At 52.0% G+C, this 18,287-nt stretch overlaps 1 protein-coding gene across 1 annotated transcript in view; it reads right to left on the minus strand.

Annotated features, from left to right (window-relative positions):
* Positions 1-946: 946 nt before the first annotated feature.
* Positions 947-18,287, minus strand: part of XXYLT1 (xyloside xylosyltransferase 1) — a 191,274-nt gene continuing 173,933 nt past the window's right edge. The window contains exon 4 of the mRNA XM_065876655.1: positions 947-2,489. Within this exon, the coding sequence (XP_065732727.1) occupies positions 2,093-2,489 (397 nt within the window). The 3' untranslated portion in view covers positions 947-2,092. The remainder of the gene's footprint in view (positions 2,490-18,287) is intronic.

Here is an 18,287-nt window from a genome sequence, read left to right on the forward strand (position 1 = left end):
CAATTTTTTTCTATTATAAAAAAGGCTGTGATAAACAATGACTCTGTCCACATCTCTTATTTTATTGCCCTAAATTTTAGAATCTGAATTACCTTAATGAGGTTTTCACAAGTATCAGTGATAGTGTGTCACTATCACATAATACAATGCTAGGCACACAGCAGACATTCAATAATTGGTAGCAGTTGGACTTCCCTGGTGGCACAGTGGTTAAGAATCTGCATGCCAGTGCAGGGGACACAGGTTCAATCCCTGGTCCAGGAAGGTCCCACATGCCACGGAGCAACTGAGCCCGTGTACCACAACTACTGAGCCTGTGCTCTAGATCCCACGAGCCACAACTACTGAAGCCCGTGTGCCACAACTACTGAAGCCCATGCACCCAGAGCCCATGCTCCGCAACAAGAGAAGCCACTGCAATGAGAAGCCTGCACACTGCCAACAGTAGCCCCTCACTCGCTGCAACCAGAGAAAGCCTGCACACAGCCACAAAGACCCAACACAGCCAATAAATAAATAAGTAAGTAAGATTGCTGTCTCTCAAAAACCACTAAAAAATAATTTGTAGCAATAAATATGAAATCAAGTCCCTAAGTGGACAGACCTGTTCTGTCAGAGCTGAGAGTTAGGAGAGACATGTGTTCTGTTTCACCAGGGGATGATGTAGGCGGACAGTTGGGGTAAGCAGATGAGAAGGGATGCGGTGGTGGGTTTTGCTCCCAGAATTAGACTGGCCTGTCAATACCTGAAATGAAATAATTCTCCATTTTGAGCCCAATATAACCTCAGATGTGGTCCCCCTGAGGCCCCAGAGACCCACTGTGAGCACACTTATTAGCTTAATCACGTGGGGAGGGAGACTCTGAACGACATTGATCACACTCTTGATTCAGATCCTTCAGGTAGCCGGAAACTGTGATCAGAGAGCAAACAACATAAATCATTGTGTTCTCAAAGATTATTTATTAGCTATTCTCACTCACAGTGGAAAAAAATAAAATAAATGAAATAAGATGAAAATCCAACAACACTTCTTTTCCGAGGACCCCAGGTGGATTATACAAAATGGACCAATAGAGGCTTCGTGTTTGTAGCTCACTTACAGGAGAACTCATTAAAGCAGAAATCAAGTAATGACAGCCTAATTTCTTGTAAGGTATAGGGTCTGACCTGGTGCAATGAAGTCACACGGATGATTCTTCCAAATAAAGAGACTAGAATGCTTATAAGTCTAAGAGCGACACCCCTTCCAAGCTGCACGGTTACACTAGGGCACTGCTGGGCTCCTCTTTGGAATGAGTCTTCCCAATCCAGACAATTCCATCACCTGTCCTTGCGGGTGGCCAATCTCTCTGATGGCAGATTTGATTTCAGAGCAGAGTCTGGTCACCTGGAGCTGGATCAGATGAATAAGGGATAATGAGGTTCTGTGATGCAGTTGGGAGGTAAATGCTGTGAAGGTTAAAATAATGAGACCAGTTTTCTTACGTGGGCCACAGGTGCTGTCGAGGGCCCTCCCCAAAGAGGTGGGATCTTTACATCTCCACCAGGCACCACGACCATTGTGAGACTAACCACACAGCCTCCTAGGACGTGCGTGTGGAAGGCCAGCATTCCTTTGGATGCTTAAACTCTGGGCTGGTTGTTAAAACCCTGGCTCATGCATTTAGAGCTCGCTGGGAGCTATAGCAGTACTGTTTGCTCTGTCTTGCCTGTCGATTTAAAATAAGTTTATATTTGGTCTAAGAAAGCCCAGTTCTTAAAAGGATTTCCATTCTTTGGGGGCTGAAGGCAAGAGGCACCGTTTTGTTTTTCTTCCTTCTTTTCAAATGCTTGCTTCCTAGCCCACCGGAAGAGGTCTATGTGTTTGTCCTTCATGACGCCTGGTCCTTGGAGGCAGAGGGTCCAGAGCACCAGTGGGGGCAAAGGGTCCAGTCGTCACTGGATGGCTTCAGGACAGCGATGCGTGCTGGGAGAGCTGCAGCACCTGATCACAAGGACGTCCTTGCCGTGTCTCTCTAGGAGTTCAGACACTGCCCCAGGCCTGTCCGAGAGGCGCCCCTCTCCTTCCCCAGATCGGGCGAGGAGACGCCTAGGCCTCGGGGATAGGGGTGTTGCAGTTCCCATGGTAGATCCTGACGTGGCCCTCACACCGGAAGTAGGCATCGAAGACGTCGCTGTAGCCATGGTCCCTCCACCAGGTGCAAAGCTGCCGGTTCCAGGTACAGTCCAGCACGTGGAAGAGCTCAGGGTGCTCCATGCCGATCATGGTGAAGAAGTCCTGGTCCCCGAGGTGACCCCGGAAGTGGTACTTGTCGGCCAGCTGCTGCACCTGTGCTGGCTCCAGCAGGCGGCCGTACAGTGGGGACTGGCGCATGGCCTCCAGGTTGAGCAGCATCACCCCGCTGTTGAAGCCGGGGAGCCCCTCAGGGGGAGGGCCCCCGACCCGGGTCTTGGGGTTCTCATGACGGAACTGCCAGAATGTGTGCCTGGGAAGGGGAAAGAGAACAGATTTAGCCTGACACGTGTGTGTGTGTGGGAACAGTCTGCCAGTCCTGTTCCTCTGGGTCCTCACAACCACCCAGGAGGGAGGTTCCCTTTTCACTCGTTCTACAGCTACAAGGACTGAGACATTCTGAGGCTCAGAATCTGTATCACACTGCCAGCAAGAGGCAGAGCTGGTCTGAGTCTCCCAAGTCCAAGCCTCACGTTCTTCCCACCACCCTCAGGATGACATCAACATCTCCATCAATCACATCTGTACAGACTTCGTGAGCACCAGGCACTACATCCTCTGAGACGTGTGTTCTCAGAGGCAATATGTCACCTCACGCCTGAGGAAACTGCACAGAGAGGTTCAGAGACTTCCCCAAAGTCACACAATCAGCAAATAGCACAAGCAGGGACTCAACCCAGGCATCCGGCTCCAGCGTCCACTTCTGAGGTTAGTAACAATCTAGGTGGAACTTTCCACCCCCTTGTTTTTGTCTGTGATCTTGAAAAGGAAAGGAGAGAGAAAAGTTGGGAAACAGTTCTGAATGGTGATCAGGTAAAGACATAGGGAGCTAAACACAGGCTGAATCAAAATCATTTTTTTGCTTCAGAACAAGTCTCATTCATTAAAACCCCATGCCTAGCATTTCTGAAACAGCCCAGGTCCACCCGTGGGTCAAGTGAAAGTGGCTATGGGACAGCCAAGTAGAATTATAGCAATTTTAGAGAGCAGGTCCACTCAATTTCAGTTTCTCTCTCTAGAAATCTGCTCTAAGTCCACTGGATGTTAGAGCCAAGGGACCCCTCCTAGGTCCTTTATCCAAATGTTTCCATCTGGAGACAGGAAGTCAGATCCAGAAACCTCCCTGTGGGTGACAAGGTTAGAGCATGAGCCACTCTGTTCTCTAGCCTCTTTAACAGCAAGTTCCTGCACAGAATGGTCACGGGCGGGGGAACGTGGCACGGGCTGGTGGTGGGGGCGCGGCGGCCACGTCTGTGGGGTCCCCCAGCACTGCCATCGCCTCTGCCTCAGGAACCATGAAGTGACGATAAGGACTGAGGAAAAGGTCAGTGCTGCTCAGGCTACATGGCCTTCGATGTCATCTGGCACCAGGGGCAGGAAGAGGTCAGGACAGTTGCCGGCTGCCGAGAAAAAACCTGCTGCTTCTCTGAGCCCTGGATCCACTGCTGCCAGGTCTATTTTGGGGGAGAGGAACAGGGACCCACGAGAGGGTGCTCAGATGTCTGAGAAAGGTTCAGAAGGGTTTCGACCCTTGAGCAAGCTGGGAGCAGAGGGGCCATCGGCAGCCCCGGGACGCCCTTACCAACCTCAGCAGGGAAGCTCCCCCAGATCTTCTTGTCTACACAAGAGTGACCTGGCACCGAACTTGCTGGGCTCTGGAGCGCAGGGCCAGAGGCAGCAAAGAGAGACCCAGGCTCCATTCCTGCAGAGATGCCATCACAGCAGAGGGGCCTTCGACCTGGAGGAAGGAGGAAAGACGGAGGACCCTCTGTTGTGGGCAAGGGCAGGAGTGGGCTGGGGCGTGTCCTGCATCAGGCTCCATCCCACCTGTTTTACCAGCTTTGCCTCTTCCCGAGAGTCCGTAGGATGGGGATGCAGCACAGCAAAACCAGCTCTGCCCCCAGCCTGGAAATGCCACCCTCTGGCCTCCCCCAGAGCAGCTTCCTGACCAGCGACAGGGAGGAGCTGTGCAGTGAAGTGGGCAGTGCAAGGGAAAGAAAACCAGAGGCCTGACCCGGCGTGGGCCACCCTGATGCATTTTCCAGTTCAACACATTTCTCCAGGTCTGGGAGCGTCCTTGAGGTCTCGCATATCACAAGGGGGCCGAGAGTTTGCTCCTGGCCAGGGTAAAGCATTCCATTTGGACATTCTTACAAGTGGAATACACAGGTTCATTGTCTGAATTTCACCATAATTGGACTGTGAGTGGAACAGAGCTCTGGTGCCTACTTGGTGATAACAACCCTGGCAAAAATAAGCTTCCAAAGCAAACAGAGATGCTAGATCTTTCTAGCCACTAAAGCCTGCAGTGATGGGATCATAGCAGGGTTAGAATGTCGTTTGACAACTGTTAGTTCATTTTACCATATTTCTTCCAAATAGTCAATTTCAGGAACAGGTTGCAAACCAGCTAACATTCTACCAAATAGACCTGGGCTAGCACGGCATGGTAGAGGAGGGATCCTCAAACCAGGCGAGGTTTTCTTTTTTTTTTTTTTTTTCCACTATTCTAGTTGGAAATTTTATTACCCCACTCTCAGTAACTGATAGAGCAACTAGACAAAGGATGTGGAAGATCTGAACAAAGCTATCAACCAACTTGACCTAGTCGACATCTGTGGAACTCTCTACTCAACAGCAGCAGAACACACATTCTTTTCTCCTGCAAATGGAACATTCACCAAGATAGACCATATGCTGGAGGACAAAACAAGTCTCAGTACGATGAAAAAAGTTAAAAATCATATAAAGAATGCTCCCTAACCAAAATGGAACGGCACTTGAAATAAACTAGATAGAGAAAATTTCTAAATATTTAGAAATTAAGCAACACACCTTTAAAACAATCCACTGGCCAAAGAAGAAATCATAAGGAAAATCAAAGAATTGCAAATTGAATGAATAGTCATGTACCCTTTCATTTTCAAAAGCAGGTGACCAGCTGTCCCATGTCCTGAGAAACTGTCCTAGTCTCAGGCAAACCAGGACGGTTGGTCATCCATTGAAATGTTTGGGTTCAGACTACAAGTTATGTGTCACCTTAGGTACAGGGCTTCTCTCTCCCGCTATCTTTTTTTTTTAAGGGGAGGGTTGTTCTATTGCCAAAGCACGGGATTCATTCTCCAGAGAGGAGAGACCCGGGGGAAAGGAGAAGATGGCAGCGAAGAGGCAGAGTCGGTGCTCGTGGAGCCCCTGGACACCTCATGCCCCATCAAGCCCACCGGTCCTTCTGTACTTCCCCCACGGTCTGTCCTCCCCTCCCAGAGGACGGGCGGGGGAACGTGGCACGGGCTGGTGGTGGGGGCGCGGCGGCCACGTCTGTGGGGTCCCCCAGCACTGCCATCGCCTCTGCCTCAGGAACCATGAAGTGACGATAAGGACTGAGGAAAAGGTCAGTGCTGCTCAGGCTACATGGCCTTCGATGTCATCTGGCACCAGGGGCAGGAAGAGGTCAGGACAGTTGCCGGCTGCCGAGAAAAAACCTGCTGCTTCTCTGAGCCCTGGATCCACTGCTGCCAGGTCTATTTTGGGGGAGAGGAACAGGGACCCACGAGAGGGTGCTCAGATGTCTGAGAAAGGTTCAGAAGGGTTTCGACCCTTGAGCAAGCTGGGAGCAGAGGGGCCATCGGCAGCCCCGGGACGCCCTTACCAACCTCAGCAGGGAAGCTCCCCCAGATCTTCTTGTCTACACAAGAGTGACCTGGCACCGAACTTGCTGGGCTCTGGAGCGCAGGGCCAGAGGCAGAGAGGTAGGTGGAATCCTTCCAGGCAGAGACCATAACCTAGGTGGCTCTTTGGGAACATGCTGCCTAGGACCACTGCTTAATCAAGACATAAGAGGCATTTTATAACAAAGAGCCAGAAAGAACCAGGTCTGGGACATCAGTACATTATGATTTGTAAGGAGAAGCAAGGGAGGGAAAGGAAATTGGAAATGCAAGCTGCCTGGGGTGTCTGAAGCAGAAACACAGCCTGAAAATGAACCAATGATTCTCTAAGTACAAAATTACTGCCGTTATTTAAAGTGTTCCTACTACCCCAAGACGCACCCAGAAAAACCGAGCAGCCGCTTAGGGGAATGGTGGGTTTCTCGGGCTTCCACGGCAGCTGGTCCTTGTGGAGGAGCTGTGCTAGCCTTGGGGTAGAGGGTGATAGAGGGACGTGGAAGGGATGAGAACTCACGTAAGGGGCTCTGATCCCACATGGAGCAGCCTAACGGGGCGGGGTCCCCACTTCCACAGCCGCGGCAGCACGTGCGGGCTGCAAAGCCCTCTTACAATTCTCTGCCTCACTCCTCTCCCAGCCGTGCAGGGACATTGTTGCCTGCATTTTAACAGAGGGAACAGAGGCCCTCGGTTGTGAGGGGCAGGGCCCCGACTCGGATCCAGGGCCTCTGACCTCCAAGGTCCCTTTAGTCTTTGACTACTTCAGATTCCACCACAGGCTAATGTTCCAAGGAGCAGCACTTGGATTTCAATATCATTTCTGACTTTGGTTGGCAGACCCCAAGGCCACGGGTGCTGGGGACCAGGCCATCGGGTGATGCAGCCGCTGCTGGCTTGGAGGGTGGTGGTCAGAGAGCACCCCAGACCCTTGCCTTCCTCACGGGGCCTGGGCTGACCATGTATATTCACAGGGCACTGCCAGTAGCATGTGCTGAGGCTGCAGGAAACGTCTGTATGAATGAAGGAATCCGATTCTGAGAGCTTCCAGAAGTTTCTCAGATTAACCTCCATGGCCACAGCCCGGCCATGTGGTGCTGCCTAATTGTTTCATTTGGGCCTGTGTGGAGTCTTGTTCCCACCCCCATGGTCACCTGGAGACCCACACTAGAGGGGATAAGGTTTCTTCCCCCTTAGAAATAAACTTAACTGTAAAACGAGGCCTAATGCAGATGGTCCATTGTAAATACCAAGTCCTTCCAGAAGTCGACGAGGCTTGCTGGGAGAGCACAAGTGAGGAGCCTTCAAGCACATTCTACTAGTTATGGGTGATGCATTTTCTAATTTTTTTATATCGAATACATCCTAATTAATAATCATAAAAAGGACTATTAGAAGCTAGTGGACTAGTTCTAGTGAGGAAAACCCATCCTTACAGGAAGGGGTGTTTGAAGTATTATAGTTTTGAAAAAGCAGAGCCATCTCCTCCCTCAGGTCTTTTCTCTGATGATCATTGCTAAGGTCACTCCAACAAGTCTCTCAACCAGAGGCCCTGGCTGAGAACCTAAAGCTCACGTTCTCCAGAAAAGGACTCACGTTGCCGTGAATCGTCCCTTCCTCCTCCCCACACACCACCCCAAATCACAGACTCTTTTGCCTCCCTGTTTCTTCATGATTTTTTTCTCCTGGGTTGGCCTTTCTCAGCTCCTAAGGCTCAGTTTTCTACTTTCACTTCCAAGAGGGGAGAAGCAAAGATGGGAACACACACTGGGCCCAGGCAGTCTGCACAACACCCCTCAGGAAGGTTCTGGAAGCCTGTGCCGACTCAGGTTGAGTTCAAGCCGTAGGTGCTCAGGCTGAGAAGGCCCTGTTGTAGGTCTGGGATTCACAAGGACGGCCTCACACGCGGCACATCTCACCATGGCTCACCCCTTGAGTGTGCCTCAGAGTCAAGGGCAAAGTCTCTAAGGAGCAAGGGAGGCCGGCCTCTACCCGGGGAAAGCTCGCCATCTAATCAGCAAAGACTGGAATCAGGAAACACTACTTCCCTCATGCCCGTGCTTGTGTACCAGGCCCAATCAGCTCTTGTCTGACTTGGAAGGGACCCTGCTTTCCAGTCATCCGAGAGGAAAGGCCAGGAATGAAGAGCCATGCTCAGAGGCAGCCCAGCGTTCCACCCAGCCCCGGTCCTGCAAGGTGACGGGACAGTTCTAGGGGATGGTTTCACAGCAGTGGCACTGTCTCTCCATCCTGCCTTGGGCTGAGGCTGAGGTTCTGCGGGACGGGCGCTGACCCTTCATTCTCTAGGGGAACCACTGTCTTGTGGTATCAAACTGGAGAGGGCGTGGACCGCGTGGGGCTGTGGGCCCCGCGAAGCTTTAAACTGCCTGTTGCCCTAGGGCATTTCTTACCACCGAGAGTCACAGCTGACCCTTGTTAGGATCTCCTGCTGGCAAGGCCTGAAGCAGGGAGGTCTCTGACTCCACTGGTCAGAGAGGGTAAGAAATGTTCCCAAAGTCACACAGGTTATCAGTGGTAGGACTGACAGGGGCCCCTCATCGGCACTGGTCAGTCAGCAGAGAGATGCCCAGAAGTCCACTCTCCCGTGTCTCCTAGTTCTTCATGAGATGAACAGGTACAACAGAGAGCACACTGAACTGAGATCAATTGCCCATCACTCAGCTATTTAACAGACCCAACCCATACGGAGGTGAGTGGAACATCCCTGCCCTCAGGAAACAGGCAGTGCAGCAAGGAGCTGAGACCTGGGTGTGAACACACCAGCGGTGGTGGTCCTGGGGTGGGGCTGGGGGGGCTGCGCCTGGACCCTGGATGCCTGGGCTAGGGACCAGCGGGGTGAGCCCCTGAGCCTCTCAGGGCCTTGGTTTGCTCAGCGATCACGTAGGGATGGGGATGAGACACCCCTTAGGGCCGTCCTGGACTCCAGGAGCAAACACATGCCAGACCCTGCCCAGCACCAGGCCCCTAGGAGTGGTCGTGGCTGTCACCATGGGTGCTCAGCCACCGAAGGCAGACGCCCTTCCTGCCCAGACTCTTCTCAGGGTGTGGTGGTATCTCAGGGACCAGCCCTCGTCCACCAGCCAGGCGTCTGCAGGTTTTTGTTTAGACACGGCTTCCTGCTCCAGGGAGTCTGGAATGACTGTGTGTCTCGTTACCAAAGCAGCACCGGCTATGATGTGTCCACCTCTGTGGGACTCTAAAACCTGGCAGAGCATTGGAATCATGGAGCGTGAACACCCCTGCTGGCAAGGCTCTGACCTGCTGCAGGACAGCTCTCCTAACGCCCGCAGTCCTCCTTTGCTCTGGAGCCCTATGGGCGGCTTCAGTGGACCTGAGGCCTCCCTTGGCACAGCACCACCAGGGCACCAGCCGCTCCCCTGTGCCCTCAGGAGGGGTGGGATGCCCCTTCCTAAAGCATCCATCCCCATCCCTGGCCCTCCTGTCGTTCCCCAGCCCGCCGGCCGGACGTCTTGGCTTTCCTCCCACACCTGCTGTCCTAGAGCTGCGAACAGGTGGGTGGGGCTGGGGAACCCATCACCACTCAATCTGACAAATGGCTCTAGAGCACTGAGGTGCCGGCACTGGGCTGGGCCCTGGAGGGCTGCATGGCAAGGAACTGGGGGAGGCACAAGGGACAGAGATGATGGAGGAAGAGGCATTGCAGGGTTTAGCCAGGCAGACGGAGCTCGGAGGGGCTTCAGGCCTAGGCTACTACAGGGGTGGCGGAGCTGCCAACAGCACGGCGGGGCTGGGAGGATGCAGAGGGGAGTGACCCCGTTCAGTCTCAAACAGATGCCCAGCAGGGAGCTGGACACAGGTGTGTCACAAGCGCAGTGCAAAGCAGGCAGGACAGAATTCTGGAGAGTGCTGACATTTAGGGAATGGAGGATGAGGAGTGAGGACACAGGTAGGAACTCTGAGTAGCCGAGCCACCTGTCCCCCACACTGACGCGGGCCGTGGGGCCCTCAATTTGCTGTGGGACCCCCTGAGGAGCTGCACCGACCTCCAGCTGGACCTGCAGGCCCACTGTGTGCACTTTAACCCTGCATGCCCCAGCCCTGTGTCCCAGGTGCCCGAAGTGCCCCCAGCCTTCCTCCTTCACCTTCATCCCCATCCAATCCAGTGGGCCTCCAGGCCTTCTCTCCCCAGGTGCTGCCCTCCAAACCCTCTTACTGACAGCAACTGCCCATTCTCTGCCTCCCATTTGAACAAACACAGATCAGGACAGAATGACACCCCAGACAGCACTAAGTATCTCCAGCCCTCCCTCCCCAAGTAGAAACCAATCCTGCTGCCACTCCCCCAGACTGCAGGGATGCACACTGCCTCCCCCGACACACCCTTCTAGAGCTGTCCCCCCACTATGCACCGCAGCCACACCATCAGTCTAGCTGCCTCCTCGCCTCCCTGCTCGTCACCTCTGCCCACCACCCATACCCTCTTCTTCTCTGCTCCATCCCTAGGGCACCCTCAATAATTTCAACAGCCTTGATAAGAGCTTCACCTTGGCCTTAGGGTTCTTCAAGCCCTAACTGAGCTAGCCACTTGGCTCCCCCTTCTGTGCACCTTGCCACCAGAAGGCACTCTCCTCCAGATTTAATGTGATTCTTATCAAATTACCCATGACTTTTTTTCCACAGAATTAGAACAAGCAATCCTAAAATTTATATGAAACCATAAAAGACACAGAATTGCCAAAGCAATTCTCAGGAAAAAGAACAAAGCAGGAGGCATAAGACTCCCAGACTTCAGACAATACTACAAAGCTCCAGTAATCAAAACAGCATGGTACTGGCACAAAAACAGACATATGGATCAATGGAACAGAATAGAGAGCCCAGAAATAAACTCACACACCTATGGTCAATTAGTCTTCGACAAGGGTGGCAAGAATATACAATGGAAAAAAACCCAGTCTCTTCAACAAGTAGTGTTGGGATAGTTGGACAGCCGGATGTAAATCAATGAAGTTAGAACACACCCTCACACCATACACAAAAATAAACTCAAAATGGCGTAAAGAATTATAAGACATGACACCATACAATTCTTAGAAGAGGACACAGGCAAAACATTCTCTGACATAATCATACCAATGTTTTCTTAGGTCAGCCTCCCAAGGCAACAGAAATAAAAGCAAAAACAAACAAATGGGACCTAATCAAACTTACAAGCTTTTGTACAGCAAAGGAAACCATAAACAAAATGAAAAGAGAACCTATGGACTGGGAGAAAATATTTGCAAGCGATGCAACCAACAAGGGCTTAATTTCCAAAATACAGAAACAGCTCATACAACTCAATAACAGAGAAACAAACAACCCAATCAAAAAATGGTAACAAGACCCAGACAGACATTTCTCCAAAGAAGACATACAGATGGACAACAGGCACATGGAAAGATGCTCAACGTAGCTAATTATTAGATAAATGCAAATAAAAAAACAATAAGGTACCACCTCATACCGGTCAGAATGGCCATCATTAAAAAATCTACAAATAACAAATGCTAGAGAGGGTATGGAGAAAAGGGAACCCTCCCACACTGCTGGTGGGAATGTAAGTAGGTGCAGCCACTATGGAAAACAGTATGGAGGTTCCTCAAAAAACTAAAAATAGAGTTGCCATATGATCCAGCAATTCCACTCCTGGGTATACATCCAGACAAAACTATAGTTCAAAAAGATACATGCACCTCTATGTTCACAGCAGCACTATTCACAACACCCAAGACATGGAAACAACCTAAATGCCCATCAACAGATGAATGGATAAAGATGTGGTACATATATACAATGGACTACTACCTAGCCATAAAAAAGAATGAACTAATGCCATTTGCAGAAACATGGGTGGACACAGAGATGATCATACTAAGTGAAGTCAGAAAGAGAAAGACATACCATATGCTATCACTTACATATGGAATCTAAAATATGACACAAACGAATTTATCTATGAAACAGAAATAGACTGACAGACATAGAGAACAGACTTCTTGTTGCCAAGGGGGAGGAGGAGATGGGGAGAGATGGACTGGGCGTTTGGGATTAGCAAACGCAAACTATTGTACATAGGATGGATAAAACAACAAGGTCCTACAGTATAGCACAGGGAACTATATTCAACTACTGTATAGCACAGGGAACTATTCAATACCCTGTGATAGACCATAATGGAAAAGAATATGAAAAAGAATGTATATATATGTATAACTGAATCATTTTGCTGTACAGCATTAATTAACACACCACTGTTTATCAACTATACTTAATAAAATTAAAAAAAAAAAAGGCACTCTCCTCCAGGGACAGGGAGCTGAGATAGATCCCCTCTGACCACATACCCATGGAAGCTGCCAGTCGGCCCCTTGGGAGTCTCTGGGGCCCACCTCTCCTTATTTTCTAGATTGTCAGTCTTTCCTGGCTCCCCTGGTCCCCGCCCCCACAGTCTGAACTGCCCCCCAGCACCTCACCACATGCCTGGAACGTGACAGTGTTGAAAGCCGTAGAGAATGAAGACCCAGAAATGCTGCAGGAGGTGCCCGAGACCTTTGAGAGGTGAGTGATGGAGCCTAAGAGGCCAGATACTTGGCCCTGGGGACACAAGAGCAGGGAGAGCAGAGGCAGGGCAGGCAGATACACTAGCAGCAAAGAGAGGGCAGAGGGAAGCGTATTTACAGAGAGGGAAGCGAAGCCACATGTCAAGGGAAAGGGATGCGTGTGCCAGACTGAAGAGAAAGGAAACAGGATGAATGGCAGGGTAGCACTTTGAGGAACGATAATCATGATAATGGCAAATGTTTAGTGAGTACTACGTGCCAGGCCGCTTTAAGTTCTCATTTAACGTTTGTAACAAACCCATGAGGAAGAACTATTATCTCCATTTTAGAGATAAGTGTGAAAGGAAGATATAAAACATTTGCCCAAGGTCAGAGTTTGCCAAGAAGAGGGAAATCCTGGGACGCATCTGAGCCTGAAGGAGGGACAGAAGTAAGAAGGTGCAGTGGCTCTGAGGTGGGAGCAAGGGATATTTTAAAAGCTCATTTTTGGTCAACTCTAAGTCTTGGGAAGGTAAGAGGTGAAGTCATCTCAGGAGATAGAGGAGCTGGGGTGCAAGAAGGGCCCGAGAAAGAGAAATCGTCTATGAGGGCCCCTCGGAAATGCAATAAGGAATCAATAAAAGATGAATGAAAGAATTTGCTGGAGTAGAGAGGGCGTGAGGAAGCTCTGGATTGATAACCAGGGTATGCCTTATTCACCTTTATGTCTTGAGAGCCTAGCACGGGCATTTGATTCCCAGCACACCCGTGAGAACTGCTAAGTTTCAAATGAATGGATGGATGAATGGATTAAAGAATGAATGAACAAAAGAATAAGGGACTGTAAGATCAGATAGCAGAAATTTAAAAGAGGAGAATGTTGATGAAGGTGGTGGAACAAAAGTTCAGAAAGGCAGTTGGGAGACAGTGCGCCCTGGACCCTGTGAGCTGGGGCCATGCGGGTCTTCATCCGGGGGAGCCAGGTCTCCTCCAGGGTGAGGACAGAGAAGGCAAGGGAGAAAAGGTGGTCCCATGAGCTCTAGAATCCACACCTGTGATGAGATGCGGGTGTGACAAAGGTGAGCCATGAAGAGCCGCAGATGGTAACCTGACCCAGTGGTGCCCACAGCCCTGTGGACAGTGCCCTTCCCAGCGCTGGCTCTGGAAGAGCCCCTAGCTTCCAAGTAGCGGGGCTTGTACATCACTTCTAGGGAGCAGCTCAAATCTGGTGTGAGCCCTGGGACCAACCAGGAGACAGCAGGGCCTGCAGCCAGCGGGCTGGGTTGGTCACAACCCACGTGCAGGGGGCCCCAGCTCAGCTCTACAATCCTGCCCTTTCCCAGAAGTCGGGCTGAGGGAGGGACTTTCATCAGGGTGAAGACAAAGCCAGAGAGAGTCACCTTCAGAATTGGCTCACTGCTCCCAACAGCCCCGTGGCACTAGGGGACACGGGAGAGAAGTGCCCAGGACACATGCTGGGTGTTTTCCGCGGCAGTCAGCAGAGCGTAGGCGTGTGCAGTAAGGGTGATGGGGAGGACCACGGGTGGAATTTAACCTTGTGCCCGAATTAAGTTCAACACCAGTCCAGCCCGGTGTCCTTCACCCTGGTGTGGCTGAGCCGGGCACAAAGGCAACCGAGCTCCAGGAAAATGTGTTACTTCCCAAGCCCAGAAGCAGTCTGTGAGCTGTCCCACTTCATCTCAGCTGACCTCTGCCTGCCCCTGCTCGCTGTCCCACACACTGTGGCATGGGTCTCGGTCAAGGGTAAAACAAGTGATCGGCATGTTGACACAGACACTGGGGATCTCCTCTCACCTGTCAGGCACACGGCAAGGCACCATGGGGGGACAGCGACGGGCCAGACACAGGCCCTGCCCCACGGGAGCCTATCACGGGCAACAGCACTTCTCAGATGTCACCATGCCAGGGACTCACCTGGGATCTTGTTAAAATGCAGATTCTCATTCAGATGCTGCATTTCTGACAAGCTCCCAGGTAATGCTGATGCTGCTGGCCCGACGATCATACTCAGAGGGGAAAAAAGAGGTATTTTTAATAATCTTATAAAGAAATGAAAACCACATGAGTAGCAGTGATATTTTATCATGAAAACGGCCATGAAGTAGGTGGCTCGGCCACTTGCAAATTTTTATGCTAATATTTGCTGAGCCTTCTCACGTTGCACGGTCCTGGGGGCGCTGCTGGGGAGATGCTTCCTGGAAGCAGGGCGCTTATGGTGCCAGGAGGGAGGGCCCAGGTCTGCCGCCTTCCATCCCCAGGGATTAGCAGTCAGTCTGGGGTGGAGGGGGAGGCAGGTATGTATTAGCTGTCCACTGACTTGAAAAAAAGTGCCGGTGCATGACGGGGTTAAGAGGTTCTGAGGCAGACAGTCTGCGTTCAAATCCTGGTGCTTTGCTCACTACCCTGCACAAGGTGCTAAAGTGCTTTGTGCTTCAGTCTTCCCGTATGGAAACAGGGTTGTTGTGAGGATTTTATGAGATAACGCAGGTAAAACAATCCCATCAGATGAGATGATGGAAGCCAAAAGACACACGTCACCTTTAGTGGGAAGCAGTGTGGATTCTCTGTGGCTCTGTTCCCACCCCTGCCCCATTGAGATGACCCCTGGGGTCTCTCCTCCAGTTTCCCCAGCACCAGAGACCTCTGTCCTCATCAACTCCTTCTCACCCATATCTCTAAGTCTTCAGTAAATGTCTGTTCAAAGCCTGGTACAGACCAAGCGCCGCACCTGAGATAATGAGGAGGAGGAAGAGGAGTTGCCATCACTCGTGCAGCCCTTACTCAGCTTTACATACATTCTCTCAATCCCTCACGACAACATCTATGGTCAGTAAGGATGAGGCAGTGAAGGCTCAGAGAGGTTAAGCAATGTGCTTATGGTCACACAGCCCTCTTGCGAGGCTAAGCCCAGAGGTGAGGTTGCGGGGCAGGAGGAAGTGCCCTCCCTGCTCAGTGTTGCGCTCCCAGAGGGGCCCATGAAGTTGTGGAGCCTACAGGGTGGGCTCTCAATCTCCTGTGCTCTCACCAAGTTCAGAGCTGGAGTGAGAAAGAACTCAGAGAATGGATTCTCAGGGGAGGTCTGGGTGGTGGAGCAGAAGACAGGATAGGGGATTCCACACACCAAGACTGGGGGTGGGGTCTGAATTTCGTCAGACCAGTTCCAACCGTGGAGCAGGCTATGTAAGGGTAGAGGGATAGCAGGAGTGAGCCAGCGTGCTCCCTGCCCCAGGTGCACTTAGAGGCAGGAAGCCTGGTTTCAGTCGTGGCTCTGGCCCTGGAACCAAAATCCCGTAGGTGAAAAAACCTATAGAGATCACCCAGGAACACAGAGAGTGGAAGCAACTTGCACAAGATCCCCCAGCTGAGACGTAACAGCTCACATGCCCGGGCACCACAAAGCTGCCTGAGGGCCCTCCCACACCAGCAAGATGGCAGCCTCAGCTTTTGTCTCATGCTTTTCCAGATTCTGACCAAGGAAAACCACACACTTTTTTAGGGTCATAGGACATCAGTTGTTTCCCTAAAATACTTAGGTCAGCCCTTGCTGCCTGTTCTTCACTTGCCATCATCTAGTAAGTTTAACCACCCAAGGATGCTCTCTGCAAACCCCCCACCCCTGCACACAATCCCAGGACCCCATCAGCCATCGGAACCCAACCGCAGGGACCCATCCCAGGGGCCTAGAGTGTGCAGGGCACTGAGGACACAAAGGTGAATCACACAATGACCTCTGTCCCGCAGGAACCACTTAGGATGGGACAAGTAGTCACCACACTGGGGATGGCTCACCTTGGCTCTGGGCAGGGAAGTCTCTCTGGCAATGCCGGAGACAGGCATCCTGCCAGCCAAAGGAGCTCAGGGTAAGAAAGGGAGGCCACAGAGGCAGCCACTCCCAAATTCTCTCAAAACACTGAAAACCTCCAGAGTCCATGCTTCATCTGTGTGGCCGCAATGTCTTCATGTGGACAAAGGGCCATCCCCATGAGACTTAAATTATTCAAGCATTCTGAATCCTCCTGCATGAGGTCAAGTAGGCAAAGAAACTATTGTCACTTGGAAGTTCAGGTTGAGGACAAAAGGAGGCTCAGTGGGGTCCCTGCAGGATGGTTCAGAGAAGGGGTGTGTGCTCTGGAGAGAGAATATCTAGGTTTGCCCCCAAGGCTCCACCCCTTTCCAGCCTCTCTGCAAGGGACAGTGACTTGGGACCAGTGTCAGAGAGTCCCATCCCCAGCCCTGGCCCCGCAGTGAAGTCAGAGAGAAAGGGAGCAGGCGTTCACCTCCCTGTGCCCCTCACATCCCAAGAGCCCTGCCCTGCCTGTGGGCTGTGGTGGGCGTTTATGAGCCACCATCTGTGTATGGTGACAAGCTGACAGAGTCCAGGACGGATGAAGGGAGACCACCCCCATCTTGGGCTCATTCTGACCATTCCCCCAGCGGCTGGCCCGGTTTAGTTCATGCTCTGGGGCCCCTGAGAGCCTCGTCCTTTGTGGGTGGTGATGGCACAACCAACGTGCTCAGCACAGGAAAGAGGCCCTGGATGGCGGGCTGGGCCAGCCTCCTCCTTCACCCTGGGGCTGGCCCGGAGGCAGCCATGCCTTCCCCTCTGCCTTCTGTGCTGTGTGGGCCTCCTGTAACTCCGTGGTGGCCCAGATGCAGAAAGACTCTGGGGCTCTTTAAGCCTCTTCTCACGCAAGGGCAGCATGGGGGCCGTGTGCAGGGCGGGGTGGAGCGGCAGCATTAGAGGTCATCTGTAAAGAGCACACCTGAGCCACACAGGCCTGGCCTCCAGCCCACCCAAACACCCAGCTTGTTCCTGGCCTGCCAGCGTCCCCTCACGGCTGGCTGCCTTCTGTGGCCTGAAGCCCCGCGGCTTGGCCCTCCACTGCGCTGTCTTCTCTGTTTCCTTTCTTTTAAAGAAGGAAAGAAGAAGAAATTCCACAAAACAAGCTGTCCTCCTGACAGGCCAGCTCAGATCGCAGTTGAGCTAGGCTGAATCAAAGAGCAACGTTACCAGGGGGTTATCAGAACTGTCTGGCTCAGAAAATAAACAACTCCTCAAAGATGGCCTGGAATCTCGGCAGCTCCCTGTGCATGGGTTGCTGGGACTGAGGCCCCTCCCGGTCTCTAAACATGCCAGGGGGTCCAGCAGAGACTGCAGACCTGCAGTTCCATTCAACAAGCACAGGGATTCAGAGCAGGGGCTGTGGAGTCAGGCCTGGGCTGCAGTTTCAGGGCTGCCCCTTCCCAGAGGTAGGGCCTCCAGCCAGTTACTTAACTCTCTTGAGTGTGGTCATCTGTAAACCTGAGAGAATGAGATCTCTTTGAGGCTTAAGTGGAAGTGCCAGGGGAGAGCCTGGCACATTTATTAATTGAAGAAATACTTACTGAAATCCTACTATGTGCTAGACACCATGCTAGGCCCTGGGATACAACAATAAACAGGAAAGACAACTATGATTCCTACCCTCGTGGAGCTTAGTGTCTGGGAAGGATGCAGACCAGCCAACAGGCAACACAATTCTGGGTGATAAGAGACAGGATGGCACAGCAATGGGGAGTTTTAAGACCCCCAAAGAGAGGCTCCTCACCCAGTCTTGAGGGGTTCAAGGAAGCCTTCCTGGAGAAACTGGTATGTGAGCCCCGATGTGAAGACTCAGGCAGGTGAAGAGCAGAGGTGGGCCACCGTGCACCTGGCCTGGGGAACTGAGCACAGTCCAGCCTGGCTGGACTGAGATGGGCGGTGGGCAGGGGCCAGACTAGGAAGGGTCCTGTGAGGAAGGTCAGGGAGGCTGACCTTGATGCCGA

This window comes from Phocoena phocoena, chromosome 4 (genome assembly GCF_963924675.1).
Source record: "Phocoena phocoena chromosome 4, mPhoPho1.1, whole genome shotgun sequence".
In the NCBI taxonomy this organism is placed as follows: Eukaryota; Metazoa; Chordata; class Mammalia; order Artiodactyla; family Phocoenidae; genus Phocoena; species Phocoena phocoena.